At 41.2% G+C, this 27,986-nt stretch overlaps 1 protein-coding gene across 1 annotated transcript; it reads left to right on the forward strand.

The window, feature by feature from the left end:
• Nucleotides 1–13: 13 nt before the first annotated feature.
• On the forward strand, nucleotides 14–27,986 carry LRRC55 (leucine rich repeat containing 55). Its single transcript, XM_020792449.3, has 3 exons — nucleotides 14–12,686; nucleotides 13,793–15,575; nucleotides 21,044–27,986. Exons 2-3 carry the CDS (start codon nucleotides 14,906–14,908, stop codon nucleotides 21,277–21,279), a joined length of 906 nt encoding a protein of 301 aa, XP_020648108.3. The 5' UTR covers nucleotides 14–12,686; nucleotides 13,793–14,905; the 3' UTR covers nucleotides 21,280–27,986.

The raw sequence follows: 27,986 nt of genomic DNA on the forward strand, positions 1-27,986 counted from the left end.
TCAGACTTGGGTTTGCAACGAGAAGACCCTTGTCAGGTAATTAATTCACAGGGTTGCTATAAATCAGAAGCAATATGATGGCACATAACAATAGCAACACTAATACAGCCACAATGAAGCTGCCTTATAGTAAGTCAGGCAATGGTGTATACAAGCACAGAATGGTTGTTGGTTGAAGAAAAGATGTAGAAGAAAACTGAGAAAGGATAAATATTTTTAGTGTGCGTGCAAACAAAGGTATCCATTCTGGAAATTTTTAAATCACAGTGATATACGCTGGGAACTGGATATGAGACCTGTGTCCCTGTTGGTTTTGCTGGACCTCTCAATGGCTTTCAATACTATCGACCATGGTATCCTCTGGAATGGGATTTGGGGGCACTGTTTTACGATGGCTCCAGTCCTTCCTGGAAGAAAGAACTCAGAAGTTGGTGCTGGGGGATTGATGTTCAACACTCCGGCTGCTGACCTGTAGTTCTCTCAAGGATCTGTTTTGCCTTCTGTGTTACTTAACATCTACATGAAACCACTGGGAGAGATTATCTGGAATTTTTGGGGTTCAGCGTCACCAATATGCAGATGACATCCAACTCTATCTCTCCTTGCCACTCCTCTAGATCAGTATTTGGTATCACTAATGGACTGGATGAGGGCGAATAAATTGAAACTTAATCCAGACAAGAGATAGGTGCTTCCGGTCAGTAAAGAGGCAAATCAAGGAACAGGGATGCAGCCGGTACTGGATGGAATTACACACCCACTTTAAAAACAGGTGCACAGCTTGGAGCCTGGATTCATCCCTGAGCCTGAATGCCCAGATATCAGTGGTGGCCAGGAGTGCATTTGCACAATTAAAACTAATGCACCAGCTACATCTGTCTCTTAAGAGATGTGATCTAGCCACTGTTATACATGCCCTATTTACTTCCCAGCTGGATTATTTTAATGTACTCTATGTGGAGCTGCCAATGGAAAGTGTCAGAAAATTTCAGCAGGCACAAAATGTAGCAGCCAGACTGCTGACTGGGGCTGGTTACAGGGATCAGATAAACCCCTATTACAACAGTTCCACTGGCTGTCAATTAGTTTCTAGGCACAATTCAAAATGCTGCTTTTAACCTACAAAGCCCTAAATGGCCTGGGTCTAAGCCATCTCAAAGACCATATATCCCATTATGAAACAGCTTGAGTGTTAAGATCATCACGATAGGACTTTCTCTCAGCCCCACTACCTTCACAGGTGTGTCTGATGGGGACGGAGAGAGACTTCTCTGTTGCTGCTCCCAGGCTTTGGAACTCCCTCCCACAGGAAGCCAGACTGGCCCCATCTTTGCCTTCCTTCCACAAGTAGGCAAAGGTCTTTCTCTTCATGCCAGCCTTCCCCCAGTAACTAGCTATCTTTTTTCCTTTTAATGTTTGTATACATATTGTTCCTAGCTTTAATATGGTCTTTTAATGCCTTTTAATGATGTAAGATGCTTCTTTATAACTCACTGTTTTAAACTTTAAATATTGTCTTTCCATGTTGTAAGCAGTCTTGCATCCTTTTCAAGGAGAAAGATGGGGTAAAAATATTTTAAATAAATAAAACAAACTGAAACAAAGATGTGAATGTGAGGATGTGAATTATGTCAACATCATCACATAAAACAGATCAGCTTTCCTTTGTTTATTCTTCTTAACAGTTCCCCTCTTAGTACTGGTGACCTCCATCATGAGGTGGTGACTGGATGTTGAGGTAAACAGCACAAGGAAGTCACGTGAAGTGAGAGAGAAATCACGTTTTCTAGAGGAAGGACTGAAGGCTTTTGATGTAAGGGTTAAGCAGCCGGGTGGCCACTAATGTGCCACCCAAAAGGAGGACATGCATCATCAAGAAAGCAAGAAGATAATTTGCATTGACTGCCATATAGTAATGTAGAGGTAGCAAAGCAAAAATAGAAACAATTTTTATAATTTGAAATTATAGGAGGAGGGAACATGGTGACCAGACAACTGGTGTACCTGCTGAGTCTCTTATCCAGATGTTCACTAAGAATGGAGAACTTCAAGGTCCCTGAAAGCCCTCCTCATGGTTCTTTAAACCATACTTGCATTCCAAAAACCCTCCAAAAGGAGGACACCTTCAAAAAGAGGGTTGTCTTCCAGGATATATTTTCACTCTTTCTAGTCCACTTTCTGGACTAGGATAGCTCCGTGGATTAGACCACCTGGCTGCAGAGCCCAAGACTGAGAGTTCAAATCCCTGTTCACCTTCTCAGTTTACATGCCCTGCCATCCGAGGTAGCCTTTGACAAGCTCTATGGTCCAGAATGCCACAAGAAGGAAGGGCTGGCAAACCACTTGTGGGTTCTTTATACTCAGAGAACCCAGAGATTGTCATCATAACTTAAAAAAATTGACAGCACTTAATTACCCATTAGCTCACCTTGGGTCATTCTACTGTGGATACAAAATCTAAAACTAGTGACCACATCTTGCTTCTGTACTGCAGCAGCCTACAACACTATTATGATTACTGATCTTTACTTGCTTTAAAAAAAGAACATTTTCTGTTCCATATTAAAATAACAAGTGTCATATGAAACCCTTGCCTAGCAGCATAAGTGACTTCAGTGCTTAAATGAATTGCAAGCATTCCTGGCAGTGGCCATAACAAAGAGATCTAAGTTGATGCATCCCAACAAGAAAGCATTATTTCTTCTTTAAATAACAGGGTTTATCAAGTACCAAGAGAACAAATCTCATCTGTTTGTTGGAAGAATTTGTGTGTTGGACCCATACAGATGATACACATCATCAGGGTTGATTACAGAAATTAGAAGCACTCAGAGGGATATGGCAACGACTGCATATGCTCTGGAGGTTTATAAAAAGCATTTAATCAACCCCAGATTATGTGAAACAGCTCTCCTGTCTTTACACCTGCCAAATTCCTCTCTAGACTTCTATTCCAGGGAAAGTCCAGCAGGTGGCAATCATACACTGCAACATCTGCAAGGAGCCACTGATGTCTCAGTACTTTGCCTCTCATGTGACTGCATGACTGCTGCTGTCAGCCTGTCAACTTATTCATCACAGGGCAACTGATGCGCATCGCTCAAGGCCTGGATGCTGACAAAGGGACATGTACGTGTGTGTGTGTTGTGTGTGTGTGTGTCTGTCTGTCTGCCTGATTGTGAATTCTGAAATATAATGATCCCCTGTCCCAAATTCACACAATTGTTTTCCCACTGAGCCCTTCGAAGACTCTGTCTTTGTCAATTCAAAATGCTGCCATTCTCTTTCTTTTTTCCCCCTCTCCCACATGAATGTCATGCACAGAGACATCTGCTCTTCAGCAAGGCAAAGCAAATGCCACCCACCCGCTTCCAGGGCAACCTTTCCCTCAGCTCCAGCAAGATATGGGTCGTAAGGGTGAAGCTGGCCAGGCAACCTGCTAACCTGCTGTAGCTCCGTATCAGTGTGGCATAAGCAAGGCTTCCTCCAGCTGCCAAACAGACCCAAAATGTCACCAGGGAAACCATGCTTGCTGAAATCTGTTTTGGAATTTTATTTCCAAAACTGTCAAGGACACGAGCCAGGCTTTCTTCTATTTTTGTTCCCAGGATTTTTAATGGAGGTTCGTATTGTTGTTTTCCAAAAGCTGCAAAGAACGAAGGCATACAAATCACAGCACATTTCATCAAAAAAGGAAAAGGAAAGAAAAAGAAAACCTCAGGGCCAGTCATTTTTCTGGTTGAGAAGCAGAATGGAAGGACACTGGGTTTGCAAAAGCTGACCATGGGTTCTCCAACTTTACAGAGGAAAGCTGTCTCTTTGAATGTGTCCTCTGTTTGAAGGACTTACGAGTCCAACTGCACTTCAAATATAAACAATAAGGTTGACTCAGTCTTCCATCTTTTGGAGGTCGGTAAAATGAGTACCTAGCCCTGACGGGTGGACGGCAAAGTGTTGCTTGTATAATTATGTTGTAAACTACCCTGAGAGTGCTGTACTACAGGGTGGTATATAAGTCACAACAGCAACAAGAACCATCATAAAGGAGTCCAGGGGCCAGGAAACCACTAATTCACTATTAATAGTTTGAGCAACCACATTGATTGATTGGTTGGCTGGTTGATTGATTGCCTTCTGTACCTCCCAATAGTTCAATGTGACTTCTCTGGGTGGCTAACACCTTACCTGTAAATACATATACTCCAATAAAGTAAAAATAAATTAAAGCACAAATAAACAAAGCAATAAAAAACAATACAGTAAACCTCAACATTGCTCACTGAAACCAATATATCCCAGATTTAAAATACAGGTCAACAAAAGGAGGGCATTAATAAAAGGCAGTTTTAAATGGTTCAGTTTTAGGAGTTTAAAAAAAAACGGGAGGGAGGGTGCCTGGCAAACTTTGAGTGGTAATTTATTCCATACGTAGGCGTCACAATAGAAAACATTTGGTTTCTAGTCATGACTTTCTTGGCGTCCTTCAGTGTTAAGGTTTTTAACAGTGAAGACTGCAAGGCGTGGGTTGGCCAAGTTGCTATTCTGTAGGAGAGATTCTAGCAGGTATCAAACACTGATCACCTATTCAGTGTAAGTGGAACACATTGTGATAATAATGATAATGATAATGTCTGACTTTGCACTAGTGTAGTATATGCATACTTTATGTAAATCTCTCTTTTGCCCTCTTTCTGGGGTGATACATTTCTCCCACTTTTTTAAAATCACAATTGGCCACTCTAGTTAGAATAAATGAATCACATTCACATGTTTAAATCTTTCAGTATGTCTCTGACCTTCCCTTGTTATCTTAGGACACAGTGTGCTTTGTACCACCTTTTCTGGTTGACAGCCTGGATCCTTTTATTCAATTACCCACTTCATTTATATATGCCACAGGCATAGCTTGCCCAATACTGGCAGTGCTAATGCTAATAACAGATTCCATTGCCCTTCTCCTACCTATGCTGCATTTTGATGCTGGCTTCTGACAAGCTCCAACATACAAAACACATTTGTCAGATCATAAGAAAATGGTATATAACAGGAGTATATCATCATCATCATCATCATCATCATCATCATCATCATCATCATCATCATCATCAACAACAACAACAACAACAACAACAACAACAACAATAATAATAATAATAGGAACAGCATACATACTGCACCAATATTTAGCAGACAGATATTTAGATTTTTTGTTAAAATGTGAATCTGTTATATAAACCAGTCAATGTTTTTAAAATTTTGATTGACTCTAAAGTACCTACTATTTTTGAATATTAATAATATCAATAATAATAATATCAAAAAAGTTCACATAGTATTATAAGCAGTTGCAGATTCTAGAAATAACATCATCAGAGCTATGAAAAACAGCAATATTAGGAACAGCATACAGTGGTGCCTCGCTTAGTGATTGCCTCATTTAACGATGTATTCACTTAGCGATGAGGTTTTAGGAGCGATTTTGCACTCCGTTTAGCGATGTTTCCAATGGGGGAATTTCGCATAGCGATGTTCAGGACCTTGCTTCGCTTAGCGGCGACAGTTTAGGTCCCCCTGTTTCGCTTAGCGATGTTTTTGACAGCTCCGTTTTTGCTATTTTTAAAAGGTGTTAAATTGTTTTAAAAGGGTTTAGAGTGCTTGAAATCGTTAGTGCACTTAATAAACCCTTTGTTAACCAAATCTGGCTTCATTCTGACTCTTTTTGAATTTTTGGTGATTTTTTTTCTCCCCCATTGAAATGCATTGAAAAGGTTTCAATGCATTCCAATGGGGGAACCGCGTTTCGCTTAGCGATGTTTCCTATGGTGATTTTCGCTTAAGGACGGCGATGTTTTCCCATAGCGATGAATTTTTTGGAACCAATTAAAATCGTTAAGCGAGGCACCGCTGTATATACTACGTCAGTATTCAACAGATATTTAGGTTTTTGGTTAATACTTGTATCTGTCATGTGATACCAATCAATGTTTTTATCATTTTGATCAGCTGCGCCTAGCAGTTTTGAAATCATCATCATCATCATCATCTTGGACCATGTTTAATATACACAGAGTTCTCACCATTATTCTCTTGGTTCTTCTACAAAGCTCTCTCTACAAAATCTACCCCTTTAAAGATCTGGGTTAACAGTGCAGGGAGGCACTCCTACTCTTTCCACATTTTGCTCTTTTCCATGATAATCTGCTAATATAGTACAGTATATCTGTATTACACACTAATGAATGTTTAAAGTATTTTTATTGACAAGACCCCCCCCCCCATGGCAAAAAATTCTGGGTATTTAGTTTGGTGGCGTGATATATTTAAAGAAAGGGAAAGTTGGGAAAAACAAGAGGCAAGGAGGAAGATAATAAATTATTAGAAATGTTGGCTTATTATTGTTGTTGCTGTTCTTCTTGAGTGTATGGTTGCTGTGAATCTTGAATTTCTGGAAGGTTTCCAGCATTGATAAAGAAGTGATATGACCTTTTCAAAGAACTAATTCTGTCTGAATAATACAGATAGGTGAATACAGCTTCAGGCTTATTTGCATTGACTTACATGTCATGTGGTCAACAGAAAATAAAACAAATCTCACCATCCCAATCCCAAATGTTTCTCGTATTATTTGTCAATGTAGTCACCCTCTCTGACATATCTTATATGAATGAGCATAGAAATGTGCCAGCATTTTAATTTGTGTCTCCCTGGTTCAAATCCAGCACCCTGTGTACTGCACTATACTGCCTCTCTGAGCAGAGTGGTTACTCTAGAAATGATGCCAAACTGAAATGTATTGTAGAAAATAATGGACCAATTAATGCACTTAATTTACATGATATGCAAACAGAACTAATATGTGGATAAGATCACTTAATTTGAAGAATATGCCAATTGCAGCCCGGGATTAACCATTTAAAAAACAAACAAACAAAAAAGTACATGCTTAGGGCATCAAGGGGCACCACAGAGTTTTTCTTTTTCAGTGCCAGATTTACCATGGACCATGGTGCAAATGACGCACCCTCCTTAACAAACTGCATTTATTCATCCCTCACCCTTGGTTCTCTCCCTCCCTCTGTCCCTCAAGAGCCCCAAGAAAACCACTTCCCAGTCTAAAGCAACTGAGTATGAATCAGTAAAAAAACAAAAAATATAGACTCACCTAGTGAGACAAGTCATGTTTTGAGTGAAATGATCAATCCTAAAAATCATAACTGAGTGTGTGTATGTTTTTTGTTTGTTTGGTTTTTTTTACTTCTGGTATGTGGGGATAAGGACAAAAAGGGCTGCTGGTCTTTCAGACCGATGGCCTCTGCACTATCTGCGCAAGCTAAGAAGTAACAGCCACTGTTAAAAATGCCCCAAAGGGGGTTTTCAGCTCTTGTTCGTTAGCTTTTTAGTTTCAGTTACAGGAAGCCGATAATTTGATTGTACGTATTCTTTTGCATACAAGTTTCCTTTAATGCCACGTGCTATACAATTAAATTACAATATTTTAAAGCTGCTTAGAGTTGGAGAAATGGAAAATGCAGACTTTGTAGGTCAGGGTCAGGAATCTCCATCGCTCCCAATGTTTCTGCTACACCTTCCCTCAGTCACTAAGAGTAGAGCCAATGACAGGGACCATGGGAATTGTCCAAAAATTTGAAGGGCCCACGTTCCCCGTCTCTGTTCTAGAGGGCTGTCTAGGCACATACACACAATGCTGAGATAAGCAATAGAAAGTATCATGTCAGATTTTGTTATGCTCTGGAATAGATTTGTACACTTCACATGAGATGCAAAACGAACCTCATCCACTTACGTAAACGGTGTCCTTTCTCTTTCAAAAATACTGGTTAGCAAGATGCCCTCATGATTTCTTGGTCACTGAACACAGAATCTGTGTTTTTAAGAATCTGGCTACCCTTTCCAGCTGTCATGATGATATTTAGTTATTTTGTACTGTGGGATCCACTTCAAAGGACAAAATATCTGATATGAAGCAGCCTTCTGATCCAAAAGCAACCTGCTGGCATATAGTTCTGCCCAACTGCAACACAGGGATGAAAACCCTCCGAAGGCATCACTATCCTAAGTGAGATGCTTAACAAATTAAGATAGACTCACTTTTTTTAAAAAAAGCATTTCTGAGAAAAAAATGAAATAAAATACAGAAATAATTCTCCCAGCACCGTTCCATCTGTTAAACTAAGAGATGACAAATAGCCCAGCACAATTGCATACACAGATGCAAGAAATGACTGCAGATCATTCTGAATGGGGACTCCAAAATGGCAGCACTATCACCCCGCAAACACCTGCATGGGTATTGTTGTAACAACCCATTCCAACACCCAGCATTCTAACACAACCAATGACTCCTTATAAGCATAGCAACAATCCATTTGAAATTAGGCAGAACGTTGCAAAATCAACGTGGATCATACTTATAACTATTTACTGTCAGTTAATAAATCATATACATAAGGATCCAGAAATCAATATAACAGGGAAATAGATTGTGTTCCCAAAGGAAGAGGTACTTGAGATCACATTGCAAATATCCACTGGCTACTGGAGAGCACCAAAGAATTTCAGAAAAAAGATCAGTCTATGTTTTTATAGACTACATCCAAGACGTTGATTGTGTCAGCTCATGAGGAACTACGAGTTGTTCTGAAAGAAACAGGTGTGCCTCAGCACTTGAGTGTCCTAATCTGGAACTTGTACATATTGTGGACAAGAAGCGACCGTTAGGTCAGTGTATAGAAAGACAAATGATTTGCTATAGAGTGAGACTTGGAAGGTCTGAAATGAAGGAATTAGAAAAATATATATAAACTATAAGGATGTGTCAAAGGAGATCAAGACCAAGATCATATACACACTTGTATTTCTGATCACCATATATGGGTGTGAAAGCTGGACAGTAGAGCAAGTGGACAGGAAAAAAAAGTTCTTTCTTTTGAAATGTGATGCTAGAGGAGATCTTTGTGGATACCCTTGATGGCCAGAAGGACAAGCAAGTGAGTCTAGCTCAAATCAAGCCAAATTTTACAAAGTTGTTGTGTGTGATATATAATTCATTGCACAGATTTGAATTTCTAGTAAGATTCTCTTTTTGTTACACAGTAGATGCACATAGATTCACATAGGAGAATAACTTCAAAGTTCCCCAGAGTCCACCCCTTTCTCATGAACTGGCACTTAAAGTTCAATAACTTACTATGAAACATTTGTAGGAAAAAGAATAAGAAATGTTTCTTTACAGGTTACTTACAGTTGCTTGAAATTACAGACTTCTGGAAACTGCTTTCTTTACTGCACACATACTAGCAACCAACCAAACAGATCAACAACAACAACAACAAACTGCTACCAACTGATGAAAGAGAGGAATAGAACACTCAGCAGCAAGGTGGGGCTCTCTTTGACTTTAAAAAGCTGGAAATAACAATTGGTTAGTGCTGAATAGTCCGACCCAGAAAAGTCCCTCCCAGTTTTTCAAGGTGCAGACAGCATGGCATGTTGTATATAAAAGTCCAACATAATTTAGGCACTTTGAGGACTTTTTTGAAGTCAGACCTGCCATCATTCTACTCAGGGATTCTGTAGTTCTTGAACACGAAGCAATATGGAACATAGTATTCTATGAAACTGTACAGAATAAAAACACATCGTGGGGTTTTCTATTGATCTGGTGAGAGAGGTGTGGCTGTGCCACCAAACTTCAACAGTTTGACACTAATTTCCCCTTTCTGTATCCCTTGTATTAGCAACTTAACAAAATGCGTAAAAAGTAGTGCTAATTATGTTCATTCGCCTATCATAAAAAGATGCCTCGTACTGAGTCAATTACTGGTCTCTTCAGGCTGGTATGTGTGCTCTCAATGGCAGTGACTCTTCAACATTTCCATTAGTTTTTTTTTTCCTGTGCCCTTCCTAGAAATTTCATATATTCCCTGGTGGTCTTCAATGCAGGCCTAACCCTCCTTAGCTGCTGAAATTAGATGAGTTGGTTTGTTAAAAGTGGCTTTCCCAAAATCTCAAAGAAATGTAGCTTGGTAACAGTGCTGAGAATTCAGTACAAAGTACAAAGAATTGTGTAGAATTAGATTTTGGAGGTGGATATAAAGAATTAAAATTATTTATTATTTGTTTGTTTGTTTAGATTTAAGCCATGCTCATTTCGTAGTCAAGCCAGTAATCTGGGTGAATAACATGAGTATACAACAACAACAAAATTAAATGACATTTTAAAAAACCCAAAAAAAAACCCTTATAAAACCTCCAGTTTAACAAGTAGTCAAGACAGGATTATGAACCATGGACCAACATAAACTTACTACAAAAATATTACAAAATCAATAGATTTGGGGGGCAGGGGAATTAAGACTAACATGAGTCTATCCATAAGCCACATGGTTTCTCCATGACGAAGCAGATGATTTCCAAGGGAGAAAGAGTGGCAGAGTTGCCCTGCTTAGACTACCACTTTCCCCCTGCCTGCAGTTTCATGTTTACTATAGCTGCATTTGGGGAGAAAAGACGGGGAAAAGCTGTGGGGTGCGTAGAATATGCAACAGATAATGTAATGATTGAGCATCACCATGAACAAAATACTTCTGCCCTGCAAATACCTCACACCCCTCAGCAATTTTCTGTGGAGAAGTACCAGTGTGGGTTCATAGACCCATGTCAGCGGCTTATCATCTACCTTTACCCATAAAGAATCGTAAATAACACCAATAATAATAATAATAATAATAATAATAATAATAATAATAATAATAATAATAATAATAATAATAATAATAATAATAATAATAATAATAATAATAATAATAGGGTAGGACTCCAATTCCCAGAACTGGATTAGGGATTCTGCGTATTATAGCCCCCCCCCCCCCAAGTTACTTTTCTAAGCCCTGGTAAATATATCCTACAGTATTAGCTTTTTCCCCTCACTTGTGTAAGAGCTGGATCTGATGCTGCCTTACCTCATTCCACCTCCCTTGCTCTGTGCTCTCTTGTCCTCTGCCATTACATGAGTGCAATTGTTCTTGATCTTTTCTACTTCATTTCCCCTTGGCCCCACAATTCTCAGCTTAGAAAGGCCCTGGGGCTTTCTAGGCTTTTAGCTGATGCCAGCAGTCTTGCTCCTTCAGGCTGTCATAAAATTGCTGGTCCATGAAAGACTGGGACAGGTACACATAAGATAAAAGAAAATGGGATAGGAATTGAGTGAGTGTGGGGGAGGGCCGTCTAGTTTTCATATGGTCACAGATCGCAAGTAAATTTCTTGGTATTTCTATAGTATACAGCTAAATTCAAACCCTGACAGTTTTCAAGCCATTCTTACGGATGCCAAGGTAAAAGGCAAATGCCCTCACGGATGCTCTTCCTATGTGGCATTTTTCAGGCTTAGTTTCATAGTACATGGTGATATTTCTTAATTAGCACAGGTAGAAACTGCCCATCTGAAGGAGGACATTTGGAGACGTTTATGCACTGCTGTGCCTTTTGCAGTCTGGCTGGCAAATGAACCATCTGCATTTCTGAAGTCCATTGCACTCAGGAGGTTCCTCTGGAACCTAGTGGGATCTTAAAAAGAAAACCAATTAATAAATACCCCAGGGAGGACTCCATACATAAAGTGAAAAAGCCAGCCTCTCTCCTGGGTGTTTGCACCATCTGTCTCCCCCACGAGCTGCCAGCAATAAGAACACAGACATGAAACATCCCCTAATAGGTGCCAAACCCCCACAGAGAAAGAATAAAAAATAACCCCCCAAGTGCAGGTTGATAAATAAGTAATCAAAGGTTCCTGAAAGGCCTTGGTAGGCCATGAAGGAGGAGGGCAGGCAAGGAGAGGAAAAACACTAACATGGCTGCCAGGACAGTACAATTTGTTGTCTCTGGCTGTGGTTAAGAAGAGGGGATTCATCTCCAGATAGTCTCCCTTTGTTAACGCCACCATTTACAGGCAAAGAGAAGAAAGCTGTGTTTCTCCAGCATCTCTTATTTATTCCTAGCCTATCCTGCGCCCCCCACACGTCATTTCTGTTCATTTGTGTGTATGTTTGCGTGTCCCTGTCTGCCTTATCTTTTTCAGTCCACGTCTGTCTCCCTGGTCTCTAGCCGCCCCCCTGTCTGCCTGATTCTCCTTCCCCCTTTCCCTCCCCACCCCCCATGATGTGTATCCTCCCTCTTCAGTTCTGGGATCCCGTGGGTGCGCTTTTTATTTCACCCATTGCTTCATCCTTATTCTCGCCCGCCTGCCTCAGCTCAGTGGGGTCTACAGCCAGCTCTCCTGTTGCTCGGGCGATGAGGAGGCAGTTGCTAAGAGACCGTGAAACGTCAGTACCTGGCCCTTAAGGGGGAAAAAAGCATGTGGGGGGGTGAGAGAGAAGGAGGGACGAGGAGGTGGGGAAAGACCTGGCTGAAATGACATGCACATGCACACATGCAGCGCGAGCATCTGCAAGTCCTTAAGAGCCTGGATTTGCAAATCCCCTCCACGTTTCTGCCTTCCTGAAGAACAGAGGAAGGAAGCAGGGAAAGAGGCAGGCACCGTGGAACGGGAAGGAGTAGGCACTGTCACGAAGGAGAAGCACTCTGAAGAGGATTGAGGCAGCATAAGTCAGCACCAGAGCTGAGCCGAAATGATCTGAGCTTGAAGATACAGAGATCCTCTTTTCAGAGTAAGTATCTTCTCTTTTTTTGGACAAAAGATGGATGGGCAGCCCGGTGGGGAGAAAAGAAGGGTCGTGAGGGTGCCTGTGTCTCTGTCAGAAAAGTAGGGGCTTGGTGTTCAATATCTTGCATGAGCAGGGTGTGCCTGGGTGAACGGGAATGGCTGCAAATGTATATAAAAATGATAAAATGCAAGCTCTGCAGGCCATCTGGGTACATTGTTTGATTTGTTCAGTATTCAAAATAAAATATTGTGTGTGGAGAGGAAAGGCTGGAGAGAGAGAGAGGAGATGTGCAGGAAGGAGAAAGCTTTGGAAGGAGAGAGGCAACCGAAGGAAAAGACAAGAATGGAAGAGTGGTTAAGGTCAAGGTAAAACATCTGCCCAGCACGAATTGAGGGCTCGGAAATAATTGCATTGAAGAGAGATATAGGGACTCTGAAACACTGAGCCTGTTCTTCAAGAGAATAAAATTTCAGCTTTGAATTTGTGTGGAGGAAGGCCTAAAGCCGTTCGACAGTTCAAGGTGGTGCAAGGAGGTGTGAGTTGCCTCAGCAGACCTCTCTGGATGGGCTGTGCCCTTCAGCTGGGCCTGAAATAGTAGGAGATAATGTAGGCCATTTACTGTATACTGACATGCATTGACAAGACTGTGCATCCTTCCAGCACTATCAGACAACCAGGAGTTCAATGCAGGACTAAGATCTATAAGGCCTTCACTAAGCTTAAGCCAAAGCTGAAGCTAATATTTAAATTTGCTTCTTTGGCCTTTATACTAAATTCATTCCACCAGCCAGCCACACATGTGTTTCTTGTTCTCAGTTGTTCTCCGTGCTAAACTGCGTGACTGCAGCAGGAGGAGCTTATGAAGAAAGCAGTGTGAAGCACCCCTTAGCTAAGGGGTCCAAAGAAGAAGTACAAGACTTCAGCAGTGGTTTGTGAAGAGTGCGCAGTGGTTGATCTTGTAAGGGAAGGCAAAGAAGGAGGTAGACTAAAGAGTGGTGTCAGGTTGAATACACGTAAAAGAACAACAAAAAGCAGGGTTGAGAAATGCATAAAAGCTGATTAGTGACCTTTTTTCTCCATCTTTAATCCATATTCTCTTTCACTGGCAGGTTGCTCAGCAAGAATCGTACTACCATCTCTTGGGAGAGGAGGCCAGGATTAAAGGACAGCATCACCCCTTTGCCCTTTTCTTCTATTTAGATGTTGCAGACATTCTTATTCACTCTCATGTTATGGTTTCCAGGTCAGCCTTTCTAAGAACACAATGAATCCCTGTAGCCAATTCTTTGGAATTCCGTGGCTTTTCAATATTTCCGAAATATGAAACATTCTCCTAAATAGAACGATGACTGACAACCTTCTTCCCCAACAAGACAAGCCATGGACTCCTAACTGGCTGATGTCCAAGCTGAGTTCTTCCTGACCTTTCCAAGAGGGCTGCACCATTCTGGTTCAGCAGCACACTTGTCAAAGGGATCCTCTCCTGACACAACTTCTTGGGAACTTGAGCACAAGAGAGTTCTGCAAACTCATGACTTCCTTTACGAATGCTCCTTTCATTCTGATACCTTCCGTAACATCTCTAACATCGTTTCTAATTACACTTCTTCTCCCCCAGGAGAAGACTCTTTCAGCTCCGTAGAATTACAGGTGGATCTATTGGGACCGCAAAATTTGTTGGACTGATTGTGTTGTTCTGGTGCGACAAGAACTCCTGCAAGAGGCATCAGCACCAAATGTTCTCAAGAGACAACAAAAAGGTAAAATAATCATAATCATAATCATAATCCAAACGAAACACATTTTCTCTTAATTCAAGCTCAAGAGATTTAATGATCAACAAAACATTGCGTAAAAGCCACCATAGTTATTTACACATGTTTGTTTTTACCATATGTTTTCATTATCTCCATAGACCAAGGCAAGGCCATACATTCATGTAAGTAGGTAGGTTTCTCTTTTGTACTTCATACTCCTACAGGATTTTTTTCAGGCATCTTAATAAATTACTAAAGATCATCAGCTTCTGGCCCAGTTAAAGCTCTTTTGTGATACACACTTCCCCAACAAGTGCCTCAAGATCAGGAGACATGAGGGTTCACTGTCCTACCTTCCTTCCAGCCAGAATGTAGCAGGCTTCCTGTATAGTGGCTCTTACTTGCTGGGCTGTTCTCCCTTCCTGATTGGCCTTCCCTGTGCCATGTAGCTTCTAGCTTGCCAAAATGAGTGCAGACTGCATCCAGCTGGGAGGAGAGCAGTTTGCACCTCACTGCTACCCTGCCATGATACTGAGCCCTTTCCTTGTAGCAGCAGTGGTGGTCTTTGCCAGTGCTGTGACTGGCTGCCCAGTCCTGTGCACATGCCGGAACCAGGTTGTGGATTGCAGTGGTCTTCGGCTCTTTTCGGTGCCACCAGATCTTCCGTTGGACACCCAGAACCTAAGCCTGGCTCACAACCGCATCACTACCATTCCTCCTGGATACCTTACCTGCTATACCGAGTTGAGGGTGTTGGATTTGCGAAATAACTCCCTTGTGGAACTACCTGTTGGACTCTTTTTGACATCTAAACGCCTGTCTCACCTGGACTTGAGCTACAACAACCTGACTCACGTGGTGGCCGATATGTTCCAGGAAGCCTACAGTCTGGTGCACATTGACTTGAGCCACAACCCCTGGCTGAGGAAGGTGCACCCCCAGGCTTTCCGGGGCTTGGTCCAACTTCGCGACCTTGATCTCAGCTATGGGGCCCTGTCTTTCCTTAGCCTTGAAGCCCTGGAGGGTCTCACAGGCCTGGTGACACTTCAAATTGGAGGCAATCCCTGGGTTTGCGGTTGTACCATGGAGCCACTGCTGAGGTGGTTGAGAAATAGGATCCAGCGATGCATGTCAGGTAGGTGAAATTGAATGATGGGCCAGTTCTTCACTTCAAACTTGGGATTAGTTCCCTATACAGTACTTAACTCACTATGAACATCTGGGCAAATGCTAAGCCTATATCTCAACTCTCTAAAGGAGATATTGTGAGGCTAAGAATGCTAAGCAATATTGTTGATTCATGGAATGGTGACCCTATAAATTACATTTTGGTCTCCCTCCTCCACCCCCTAATTTAGACCTGGTGTGTCAAAAGTTATCTTTTCCCCACACCATTGATTAGGGATTCTAAACCAAACAATTCAATGTCCCAACTACAAATAGAAATGTTTCAAGTTCCATCCAAGTATATATGTGCGTACACATGATATGTACACAGTGAGACAGAGGGTGAGACCATTAAGACATCTCTAGTTTGTTTGAGCCTCAGATACTTTCTATGAAATCTACTAGAAATGACTGCAAGTTAAGGATAGAGCTTGTCTCAGACATGTAGGGAATCATGGCCATAAAGACCTAATTAACCAAGCCATCTGTTGCTGGACCTCTTTCAGACAACCTCTGCACGCACACACCTACCCACCAGACCAGAAGAGAGTCAGTATAAGACCACCCAAGTATATTAGTGTTGAGTGGGAATATTGTGCCTGTAGACCATATTAGCTCAGGAAAGTGCAGTATTACAGTGATACAACACACTGCAGGACCAGTGAAGATTGGTTTTCTGAAGAGTGGGGCCAGATGTTCAAGAGGCTGGTCAAAACCACCAACATGGCATGAGATAAGGAACTTGTACAGTCACTGATGGTTTTTCTAGACTTGCCACTCAGGGTTTTCGGAATCTCATCAGGGCTCATTAGGATCACACAGCTAGAATCCTGGGCCTTGGAGGCACAATTAGTGGCTCAAGAAAGCCTTCCTCAATATGGAATGGTATTCCAAGTGAGACAAAAGACAGCAGTGCATTGCTTCAGCCATGCTTTTAGCCAGGGTTTAAGCCATCACCAACACATAATATGTGATAACTTTCAGCGCAAGTCTTCTCTTGTTAATGCTAATAAAGTTGTGGCTGCGGTTTAGCTATGTGAGGCATCTTGCCTCGCTATTCCAAGTGCACACTGGGACAAAGGGTCATCTTACAGTAGCAGGTTAGGGGGTATAAAGGTGACTGAAAAATCCATCTGGCCAGATGGAGAGGTGGTTGTTTATAGTCTCTACCCCTTTAGTGAGCTAGGAACCACCATCCCTTATACCCTTCAGTTCCAGAGATTTCAAAAAACTTAGTGAGGGTCATTTCCTCCCCATTGTCTGGATGCTACAGATGATTGGCACACACAGGAGAGCTCTTTAAGGGCATAGAGGCATTTGAAAGAATCCTCTAAATACGTGGCCATGCTCATGTCATCACGTGATCCGAAGCTACAGACCATAGCTTGGAGAAGTTTCCTTTCTGGACAACACCTCCAGGAATCTCCTCGCTAATATAAGCAATGGCCATGCTGCCTTGTCATTCTGGAAACTGTAGTGGAAGCAAAGAACTTTTCTAAGCAACCAGGTCTCCAAGTGGTTAGGCAGCTCTGTAGGGGATTTCTCAATGGCTGTATTACTATGCTGCAAGTAAGTGGCCTTTTGAGACCACTCAGAAACATGCAATCCATTAAAAGGGGAATGGTGGCATTTATTTATTTATTTATTTATTTATTTATTTATTTATTTATTTATTTATTAGATTTCTATCCCGCCCATCTAGACCCAAGGTCTACTCTGGTAGAGTTGGATGCAAATGAATACACTATGCAAGCTGCCTTACTGATGAGCTGTCATGCTATTCTTCTCTCTCTCTCTCTCTCTCTCTCTCTTTCTTTCTCTGTCCTTGTAGTGGCAAGCTCCAGATTGCATAGGGAATCATAAATCAGCATTCTCTCCCACTTTTTCTAGCGAGCCCCCCTCAGCACCATTGATCATTTCTTGACCTTCTTGCTTATCTCACAAGCTGCAAATTACATGGCCCAATGACAGCAAATCCTGCCACTGAGAAGTGAGCAGAAGGTAGCCTTGCTACCTTCTTCTCCTTGAAGCAGTCCTTAGTATATTAACTGTCTGGATGTTTTCAAATGTCTCATTGATTGATTTATTACACAGCATGACAATGAAGGCTGCAATCCATCTGCAATGCTGACAACATTTTCTCTCTTCCAGTGAGATAAAACTGTTAGCTCTAATTGTGTATACTGCCTAGTCACTTTCATGTGTATCTCATAATGTTTTTCTTTTAACACACACACACACCAGGCAAACTGATTATTTGGCTTGTACATTTCACTTACCTCTATTTGGCTGGGATATCAAAGCCAAACTTCCAGGTGATATCTCATTAGCACAGGCAGCTGCTATTTAGTTATGATTAGCCTTTACTGTATGATAGATCCTGTAGAGAACCTAGAGTAACTTCCTCAGAAAAACTAGATAATTCACTTTATCAAAGCCACATTACATTACACACAGATTTACTGGATTTGCAGATTTATCCCATAACAGATGGCAATCAGAAAAAGTTTTCAGTTGTGGACAGTTTCTCAATTAGTGCTTCAGAAAAGGCAAATAATTATTTTTAATATAAGTGATGTAGCACATCAGTGCTACATCAGTTTGAAGAGACCCTTGTCCAGCAGGCCGAGGCAAAGAGGCAGTCCCGAAACCAGCAAAACCAGGGAGCTGGACAGGGGACAGATTGTATTTGTCTTCAGTGTGGAAGGGATTGTCACTCTCGAATTGGCCTTCTCAGCCACACTAGACGCTGTTCCAAGACTTCCATACAGAGCACGTTACCATAGTCTCTCGAGACTGAAGGATGCCTACTACATCAGCGAAGGTCTAGCAGAGTAAAGAATTATTATTATTATTTCATTTCCCCTGCCCCTCCAACAAAGAGGAGCAGGGGAAGTGTTCCATTTGCTGATATCCTGAAGTGGCTCGCTTATTAAAGTCACTTCATTATATCAGAAATTGACAGCAGAAGGTTCTGGGCTAAATAGGGATACTTGAGGTCTTTATGTTATTTGGATGTGAGGAAGACACCAAATGGCATATTGCACCTCCACGTAACTCAAACAACCTTATTTAGATCACTCCAGCCTCCCCTCTGTGTAGATAAGACCTGGAGTGGAAGATAAACAGATTCAATATATGCTCAAGTCAAAATTATGGGATATACTTGTAAAACTAGTAAACGTCTTTGGACTCATCCACATAGCAGTGTTGTCTCTTGTGCCTCCAGGGCTGTGCTGGGTTGTTTTCAGATTTCTGGTTACAGTTTTAAATATATCATATCAGTAGATCCCCATACTTGGGGAGGCTATTTGTTGCTGGATACACTTTGATGCAATGGTCATCCCAGTACCACCTCTCCACACACATCTGGAATTGCTATCTGACGTCTCAGTACTAACACAGATTGGCCTTCACTTTTGCCTGTGTTCTCTGCCACTCCCTGCCTACTTCATTCTGTCTTCACTTTCCCTCTTCTTTTACTAGAGCATGGAGGGAGGAAGAGTGATTGGCAGAAAAACATGGATAAGAAAAGGTCATCAAATGATACACACCCACAAAGTGTATGGCTCAGCATAGAACAACACATTACTAGGGTACCACATGAGCAGCTTCTGCACTGGAACACCTCACAGCAAAGGAGAAAGAAAACACACCACCAACCAGCAGTGATGTAAACCCCCCTCTAAAAGTATATATTTTTATTCCACATGGACTCGTTCAGCACTAGTTTCAGCCCTGCATTGTGTGAACACTAGGAAGCAGTATCAATATCATGGGTGCAAGGAAAATTGAAAAGTATGGATGGGCTCACAATGCTCCATCAATTAAATGGGAATGTGCCATCATTTCTGATTTTTTATCACTTCAAACATAAGGACCCGAAAGGTTTCCAAAGAAAGTGAAAGTGCCACATAAGTAACAACAGCAGCTGTAGATTTAGTAAAGGATGAGTAGAAATTGCTTCAAAATAAAAAAGAACTGTTCTACATACAGAAAACAGAAGAATATTAAGAGACAAACTGAGGGCTCAGTCACACTGGCAATAAGAACCACAGTTGAATCAGGTTTAGCATTATTTAAATTGATTAATAAATTCCCAGGCACACAACACACGGGTGAACTTGATTTATTTGGGCTGCAAAGCAACTTTTTTTTTTGACTGGCTGGCAGAGGCTTTTAAAAATACCTCAGTTCCTAAATTGGTTTAATTCAATTCAATGTATTTGTGAAGGCTTTCACGGCTGGGATCTAACGGTTGTTGTGGGTTTTTCAGGCTCTTTGACTTTTTTAAAAAAGTTCAGGAAGAACAACCTTCAGAACATGGCCAAAGAGCCCGAGAAACCCGCAACAACCATTAATTCAATTCGGTTTGGTAGTTGTGAATGCTGCTGTTGTTTGACTTTGTGTAGATGTGGATTTGGGGCAGCAGGGGCACCATCACTTTTCCTTTAATTTTTTTTAAAAATTCTTTACTAAAATGTATTCACGAAGGCTTTCACGGCCGGGATCTAATGGTTGATGTGGGTTTTTCAGGCTCTTTGGCTGTGTTCTGAAGGTTGTTCTTCCTAACATTTTGCCAATCTCTGTGGCTGGCATCTTCAGAGGATAGCACTCTGTGCTCTGGTGTAGTTTGCTTGGGAGCAGAGACTGGTGAAACGTTAGGAAGAACAACCTTCAGAACATGGCCAAAGAGCCCGAAAAACCCACAACAACCATCTTTATTAAAATGTTTAGTGATTCATCAGTTAGTATGGTATTGCCATATATGGATTTTTTTTTCATTGTCAAGACTTTATCCCTGCATCAGTTCATCAATACATTCAGTGTTAGAACCATCTTGCCCATTCTCTCCATCTGACTGATGAAACCATATTTCGTCCCATCAGTTATCAGTTGGGGTTACCTCTGCGGTGTTTTCATGTGAATATATGACACCAGGTGGCGCCATTCATGTAATGATATATCATTTTTTTTAAAGCCAGAAATTTATTCCTCAAATAATTTCAGTATAGCTTCCCAAACCAGTTTTAATTACCAGAAATACATTGAAGTAACTTAAGTCAAGTAAACATGCATACTGATTTACATATCATGTGACTTTACATTGATATTGAAAAAGGTCAGGACTGGAATCAATGTAAATCAGCAGTGACCAGGCTCTGAGGTATCAACAAAATAAAGTAGTCTCTCTCTCTCTCTCTCTCTCTCTCTGTTTTGTTTCAGTTTTTTGTTTTCTGTTTTTTTTTCATATTTTAAAAAACTCAATTTTCAGTTTCCTAAACCTGATAAGTGCTTATTGAACCCATGAATTCCAGCTGGAATGTTAAGCATCCAGAAAATTAGCCTTTTGTATGAAACTTATCTCTCTCCATCTTACTCCCATTTTCTCTACATATGGATCTGTGTGTATTCTCCCTCTTCTTATCATTTCAGATACTCAGCTGGCAGAGTGCCGGGAGCCACCCGAAGTGGAAGGGGCCCCTCTGTTTTCGCTGACAGAGGAAAGCTTCAAAGCCTGCCATCTGACCTTGACACTGGATGATTATCTCTTCATTGCCTTTGTGGGCTTTGTAGTCTCCATCGCTTCCGTTGCCACCAACTTCCTGCTGGGTATTACTGCCAACTGTTGCCACCGCTGGAGCAAAGCGAATGAGGATGAAGAAATATAGCCACATCGCCTGATCCTTCCAGCTCCAGTGTTGCTCACTGCCGGGGGAAGCCAAGGGCTAACATGTTCAGGGAAAGCAATAGGACTTGTCTTTTTCCCTGCTCTGCCGTTTTCTTGAGCCTTCCCCCCTCACCAGCCGCTGAACAGCAGCGCCAGACTGCACTGTCCAGACTTTCTTACTGGGGCTGCGGGAGAAGGCCAGCAAGAGTAGGGAGATCGAAGTGTGCCTTGTATAATCCTCTTCGTGCTGGAAGCAGCAAGGGAGCCATGCTCTGGAAAGTGACAGAAATGCATTGGTAGATGCTCAGACCATGCTTCATCCCTTACTTTACTCTTGTACACACACACACACACACACACACACACACACACACACACACACACTTTTACAGTCACACACTCTCACACACAAGTACTACATACCATATGCACATGTACTTTCTGCACCATTCTCAGTCAATGCCTTGAATCCACAGCTGTAGCATCTAAACAGCCAAACACACACCAGAGCACTCATGTCACACATGACCACAGACTGACACAGACACAAAGGTCTCTGGCTTTTGAAGTTTTGAAGCTCTCCATTTTTCCAAGCATCCCATCCCATTATCACACACTGAGTTTCAATTATCATGCTTTCAGATGAAAGAACTGTATTTAAACCACCCTAATAAGTTCTCGTGTCTCACCCTTTCACTTTATTTATACATACACTGCTTGCAGTTCTATCAGAATCCTCAAAATGATTTGGGGAGGCAAAAATAATGGCCAAATAAATCCTGTTATTCCATCCCAGTTGCTAATAATTTAGCATAGCTGGTGCTACAGTTTCCACAAGTATCTGGTGCATTTGTTAGCAGCCAGTGGTGGTGGTTCTAGGTGATTTGTCAAGGAGTGTCTGATCTGAGAGTCTCAATATAAAGGGAATCATGAACTAAGCACCGCTGTAGGAGATGTCAGTGTCTCGCTCAGAAAGAAGATTTTGTGCAATTTTGGGTTAGAGAGGACCGAATGGAGATAAGACCAGGATTAGGGTTGGCTAACTTCCCTTCAGAGGGTGCATTGGCTAGATTAATCAAGTGGAGGGGAAACCATGGAGAAAAACACGCTCCACTTTAATGGGAATCAAATTATATGATGTTAAATCAATATTGAATTTTTCACAGTATCTGCAACTTTGTTTTTCTTCAGCACTTTGGGGTAGATCTAAATAGACCAGCTGGATATATATCAGCTGAATTAACCTGGTTTCCCTCAAATTCACAGAAATTGTCATTTGGTGAGGATACCAAACTTTCTTGGTTAGAGATTCCACCACCACCCCCTCCACAGAGTAAAGGAATACCCAGCTGTAAGTTTATATTGTAGTGGACATTTCCTTTCTGACTTGGCCTCAGGATGAAGAGGCTTTGTGGGGTTGTTCTGGTCTTACTCATAGCTCTAGCAGCAGGTGGTGCTACAAGACAGAATTGGAAGCTCCAAGGCATGGCAAAAAAGTTGGAAGGTAATATAAAGCCTAGTTCTTGTGGATGCTGTTGGCTTCCATTCATCCCAAGCCACTGGAATGAAGTAGGTTTGCACTGCAAGAAAGGGAGAATGATTTTGGCAATCCCATCTGTTAAAAAAAAACCTTTGCTATCCCAGTGGATCCATATAACCCAGAAGGCAGTACATTTTGCAAGAATGCCCAAGAAGCCAAAGTCAAGGGAAGGAATTGCAATCTAATCTGTGTCTTCTCCAGCTCTTCCACACACTTGTCTTCAATCTGCATCTCCAACTGCTAGAAAGAGGTATGAAATCCACATGGCCACCACAAAGGACACTCACTGATGACAAACCATTGCTGCATTCAGGCCCACTGTCCTAACGCTGACAGTAATGAAGCCGGACTGGACATGAGGATTTGGATGCTGAACTGGCATGTTAAACTGTAGGACCAGCCATAGCCAACGTTCCCAGGAGGGGGACCATCTTATAAAGCCTATAACCATCTCCTAGAGATTCCTCTGTGTGCTGACTTTAGTTAACATATTTTGAAACTTGACAATTTTAAAACTTTTTTTTCCACAGAAATAGAAAAAGGACCAAAACAAGTTATTGAATGCTGCTGGAAGGGAGGGGCTGGGGAGAGTGAGAGGACAGAGAATTTCTATTTTTCTCACCCAGTCTCACCAAAATCAAGAAGATAGCAGGTAAAAACCTGACCTTGGAAGGGAGGATCATTTCAGAGGGCACTCATATAACCATTCCCCACCCCCATCCTGGGGTGGTGTATCTGTAACCTCTTCATGGCAAATTCTACTTGAAAGTAACCATTCTTAGACCATCCACAGCCAGACCTACCATTTGTCAGGGAGATGCAAGCTATAGCAGGGAGCATATTTCAGAGTTCATCAAGAGTGCTAAATTGTCTATTTTTCTTATTATTCCAAGGTGACAGAACCATTTTGGTTTGTAGCCTCAGGCACCAAAATGTCTTGGGCCACTGCTGAAACTATCATACTTTTATTTCCAAAGGGGAAGCCATGGTCATTTCCTCAAACAAGGAGAACAGAGAGTCTTGTGGCACCTTGAGGACTGAGAAGCTTTATTTGACATAAGCTTCCATGGACTGAGGAAGTGGACTCCATCTACAAACTGCTCATTTTTCAGATGCTACAAGACTCTTCATCATCCAGTTAGGAAGAAGCCTCAAAAGAGTAATGTATTATGCCATTCACAAAGTCACATGTTGACACAGATGTCACCACAGTGATTGGCGGGGGGGGGGAGAGAGAATAATACTGTGATGCAGGGTGAGAGGAAGGGGATACAATGACCCTAAAAGTATGTTTTTAAATGACATTCAGAAAATATCTGGAGACCAGCTGAAACAGGGCTAAAACTGTATAGGCCTTCATTTGCAAGGCAGAGTTATATAATCTCAATGTGCACATATCCTGTGTGAAATGCCCATCATGAACATCATAAAAATGCTTTAAAGATATATTTAACTGTCCCACTGCTGGTGCCATCTATACTGGAAATAAATTCAAGTGATTGCCATTCTCCTTGCCAAGGAGGGTAGAGCAATGCACCTGCATATGTCTATATCCACAGATGTCCATGCATAGAATACCTGGTTCAATATCTCTTCTCTTATAGAAGGTATGGGCAACATAGGCTCTCCAGACATGGTTAACCAGTAAATCTTATCCACCTTGGCTGACAAAGCCAAAAGTAAAGAATTTCGGAAGTTGCCCAGCAACATCCAGAGCCACAATTGCTCATCCCTACTCTATAGATACAGTAAGAACAACCTAAACCCATCATTTCAATAATCTAATTCTGAGACCTTTCAAAAAAGAAAAAGAAATACAGAAAAACGGATTTGTTCTAGAAAGTGCATACATAGAAATGATACCTAATACTTCTTTCCCCCTTTTTATTTATATAAGAAATAATATACGATAGCCAGTGATGAATAGGTTGCTTTATTTCTTGTAGTTTTGCTTTTATGGCCTCAAAAAGAGATATTTTGTTTTCATTCCTGAGCAAGATGTTTGATTTCTGTGCCTCTGACACCAAGAACATAGCCAAAAAACAAACATAATTCATACATTTGGGTGCCACAAAATAACTATCTATGTGTCCTTCCTGTGTGCTTCATCTTTGGTTGTGTTTACATTGTTGGTTCTTGTTTTTAAAAGCAGCAATGTGGTTTCTTGAAAAGTGCAAAGTTGATTTGCTTCACCTAGACTGGCGAAGCAATGATCAAAAGGACATTTTTAGAATAAGAGTGGGCATTCTGTGTGTCATGCAACGGTCTGTGTGATTGCCCATGACACATCCAGCTTTCAACTCAATCCATACTATAAAGCTGCTAAATGTGGGCTGCACCTGAGTGTAATAAATACAGAGTTCAGAGCGTGGACAGGAGTTTAATTATGTGCACACCTATCAGCCTACATACCATGTTCTGCACAGATTCTCTCACCCTCCAGTTGCATGAAATATATGCTGTCAAGAAACAACATCAATCCCATTTCCATGTGGTTCAGCTGTTATGGGACAGCTGTGCACCTGGTTTGCACCTTTTGGTTGATGAATACAGTTGGGAGAATCTATTGGAAAGAACTTAATTTAATAATTCCATCAGTGATCCCAGATGCTGGGAGTAAATTCTCATCTATCTGCTTCTAATTAAAGATACACACCTTCTCCCGTGAGGAAAAAAATATAGAAAAACGTAAAGAGAATAAGCTCTCCCATCCCTTCTGAGCTAGTTTCATGTTGTCTTCTCCTATTGCATCTTGCATATGTCTCCAGACACAGAAATATCTGGAAGAACATGGATGTTTCTTTAAAATGTCCAGCAACAACAACCGCTGGGCATTTAGCTGAGTGAGAAGTAAAAAAATTTCAGCTTGTCAACGGAGTATAATACCTCCAGTGTCTCCTTTAGTTTGAAATCTCTTTCTGAAGGACTCCCACATTATGAATGTAATCCATTGATCTCATGTTCAGTGCAAGAACATAAATTATGTGTGTGTTGCTGAATATCTACCATTTTCTAGTCACTATTTCTTTTGCATAGTCAATTGCTGCTGGTTCTCTCAGAGTGGATAAGTACGCATGATGAACCATAACTCTGAACAGTCTAAAACTGAAACCATGGCTCATTCACAGTAGTCAATGAGTGAAGAAGAGCATGCATGTGTGAAGAAGCCCTTGGTCACTGGAAGGCTTGCTCTAGTCCAAGTGCTGTAGTTATAGTGACTGTGGAAGTCTTTTGTTCAGCTTTTCATATACTGTACACTTCCCATGACTACCTGGATGATTTAGGCAATTGGAGACTGATTTCTGGAGATTAGGCTAATCTGTATTATAACACCAAGCATGTTTGGGTTGAAACATCGACATTTTGTCTTGTCCATCATCTGTTTTTGAGAGATGTGATGGTGTCTTGTAAGACTATGTAAGGCTTAATGTGCCCAAACAAATTTTTAAACCCATCCCCACAAAAAACATTTTGGAACCTCTGGTGTCTAGCCCATGAAATACAGACAGGGTAAGGAGCTCCGTGAAACTAGTTGGATACTTCAGGAAACTTTTTCAGTGTTGGGTGCTTTGGAAAACCAAAAGCATCTGTCTTCTTTTTTTCAAGGAAATGTAAACCAAACTGTGTGTTCCATGAAAGCATCTGGAATAGTCATGTTATTTCAGTGTTTTAATGAACTCATATATTCACATTACTGCAAAAAGCAGTTTTGAGGGCATACACTGTCAATAATGTTCTCTGGAGTGACGAAATCGAGATCCCAGAGACTCAAATCCTTAAATTTTGAATGCTATGAAATTCATGATGTCCCCAGAATTTACATCCATAGGACAATTTCAGATTTGGGTAGGTAGTCACAATACAGAGGATGGTTTTTATTAAAACACTTGCTTCTCCTCTGTCAATTTCTGTTTTGTCTTACTTCTTTTGCTGAATATCTGCAATGTACATCGATTACATAGATATAGGATCTGAGGACAGCATAACTGGCAGCCAGGGTGATTTAGGGTACTTCTAGATAGGAGGATCCTAACACTACCAGTCCAAAGACTCTGTAGCTATTATTACTTTCCTTCATATCTAATATATCTGTAACACTGTGCTTTCCAGCTGGGGAAAAGTGCATAGGTGTAGAATAAGATGGAAGAGACAGACAGCAACCTCAGTGCTTCTTCTTGCCAGCCAATGCTTTGGTTTAACCACTTCTTCTTCTTCTTCTTCTTCTTCTTCTTCTTCTTCTCTCTCTCTCTCTCTCTCTCTCTCTCTGTGTGTGTGTGTGTGCATTTATGTGTATATTTTACACATAAATTGGCCCACATCACATTGTAACAGGTTGCTTATGCCACTATAGAAGCTAGTTAAAAACTTGATTAACTATTCCTTTTAGTAACAAGTTTGCTAACAAGATGCAAGTTCATTTTACCTCTTCAACCCTGTGCTTTCCCCCAGCTTCATATATATTTTACGTAGTTCAGTGGCACTTACTGCCAGCTAATTAAGACTGTCATTTTACTTCTGAATAGACCTGCATAGAATGACATTATCAGCTACTGGAGAATGGCACAGAGCAAATGTTGCATGGTAAAAGTACTTTTGTATGCATTCATCCGTCATTGCCTGTTTCTAGGCTACTCTTGGCTCTCTCTTCTCCCTCACAATAACCAAGGGAACAAAAAGAAGTGTGTATGAAAAAAAAAGTTTTATATTTTTGTGCAAGGAAATGAACATTTTAACCGAAGACAAAGAAGGTAAAGCAATATTGCTAAAATAGTTTTTTAAAAAAATATGTGCAGACACACACAGAGAGAAAAGACCATAGGGCTGAGGTAGTAAGGGGTGCATGGAACAATCTTCCCAAGATCACCCACTCTTCGGTATCAACACAGATAATGCCAATCTGTGGTGGTATTAATTCTAGATGCAACACAGAAGAAATTCAGAGAATGAATCCTCTAACCAGCTATGGCTGGACTGAGAAACTCTGCAGAGCTGCCAGGTTTTTTTTTTTTTTTTTTTTTTTTTTTTTTAAGATTTCTGTATTATGACAATTCTTTGGAGTCAAATGGGAAGGGAATGTAAACACCTTCTGCAAATAGATTTTATAAACTTTTGTAACTGTGAGGAATTTTTTTCATAAATGTAACACGAAAATAAAAAGTTTAACAAGG

The sequence above is a fragment of the Pogona vitticeps genome, chromosome 1 (assembly GCF_051106095.1).
Source record: "Pogona vitticeps strain Pit_001003342236 chromosome 1, PviZW2.1, whole genome shotgun sequence".
Taxonomy (NCBI): domain Eukaryota; kingdom Metazoa; phylum Chordata; class Lepidosauria; order Squamata; family Agamidae; genus Pogona; species Pogona vitticeps.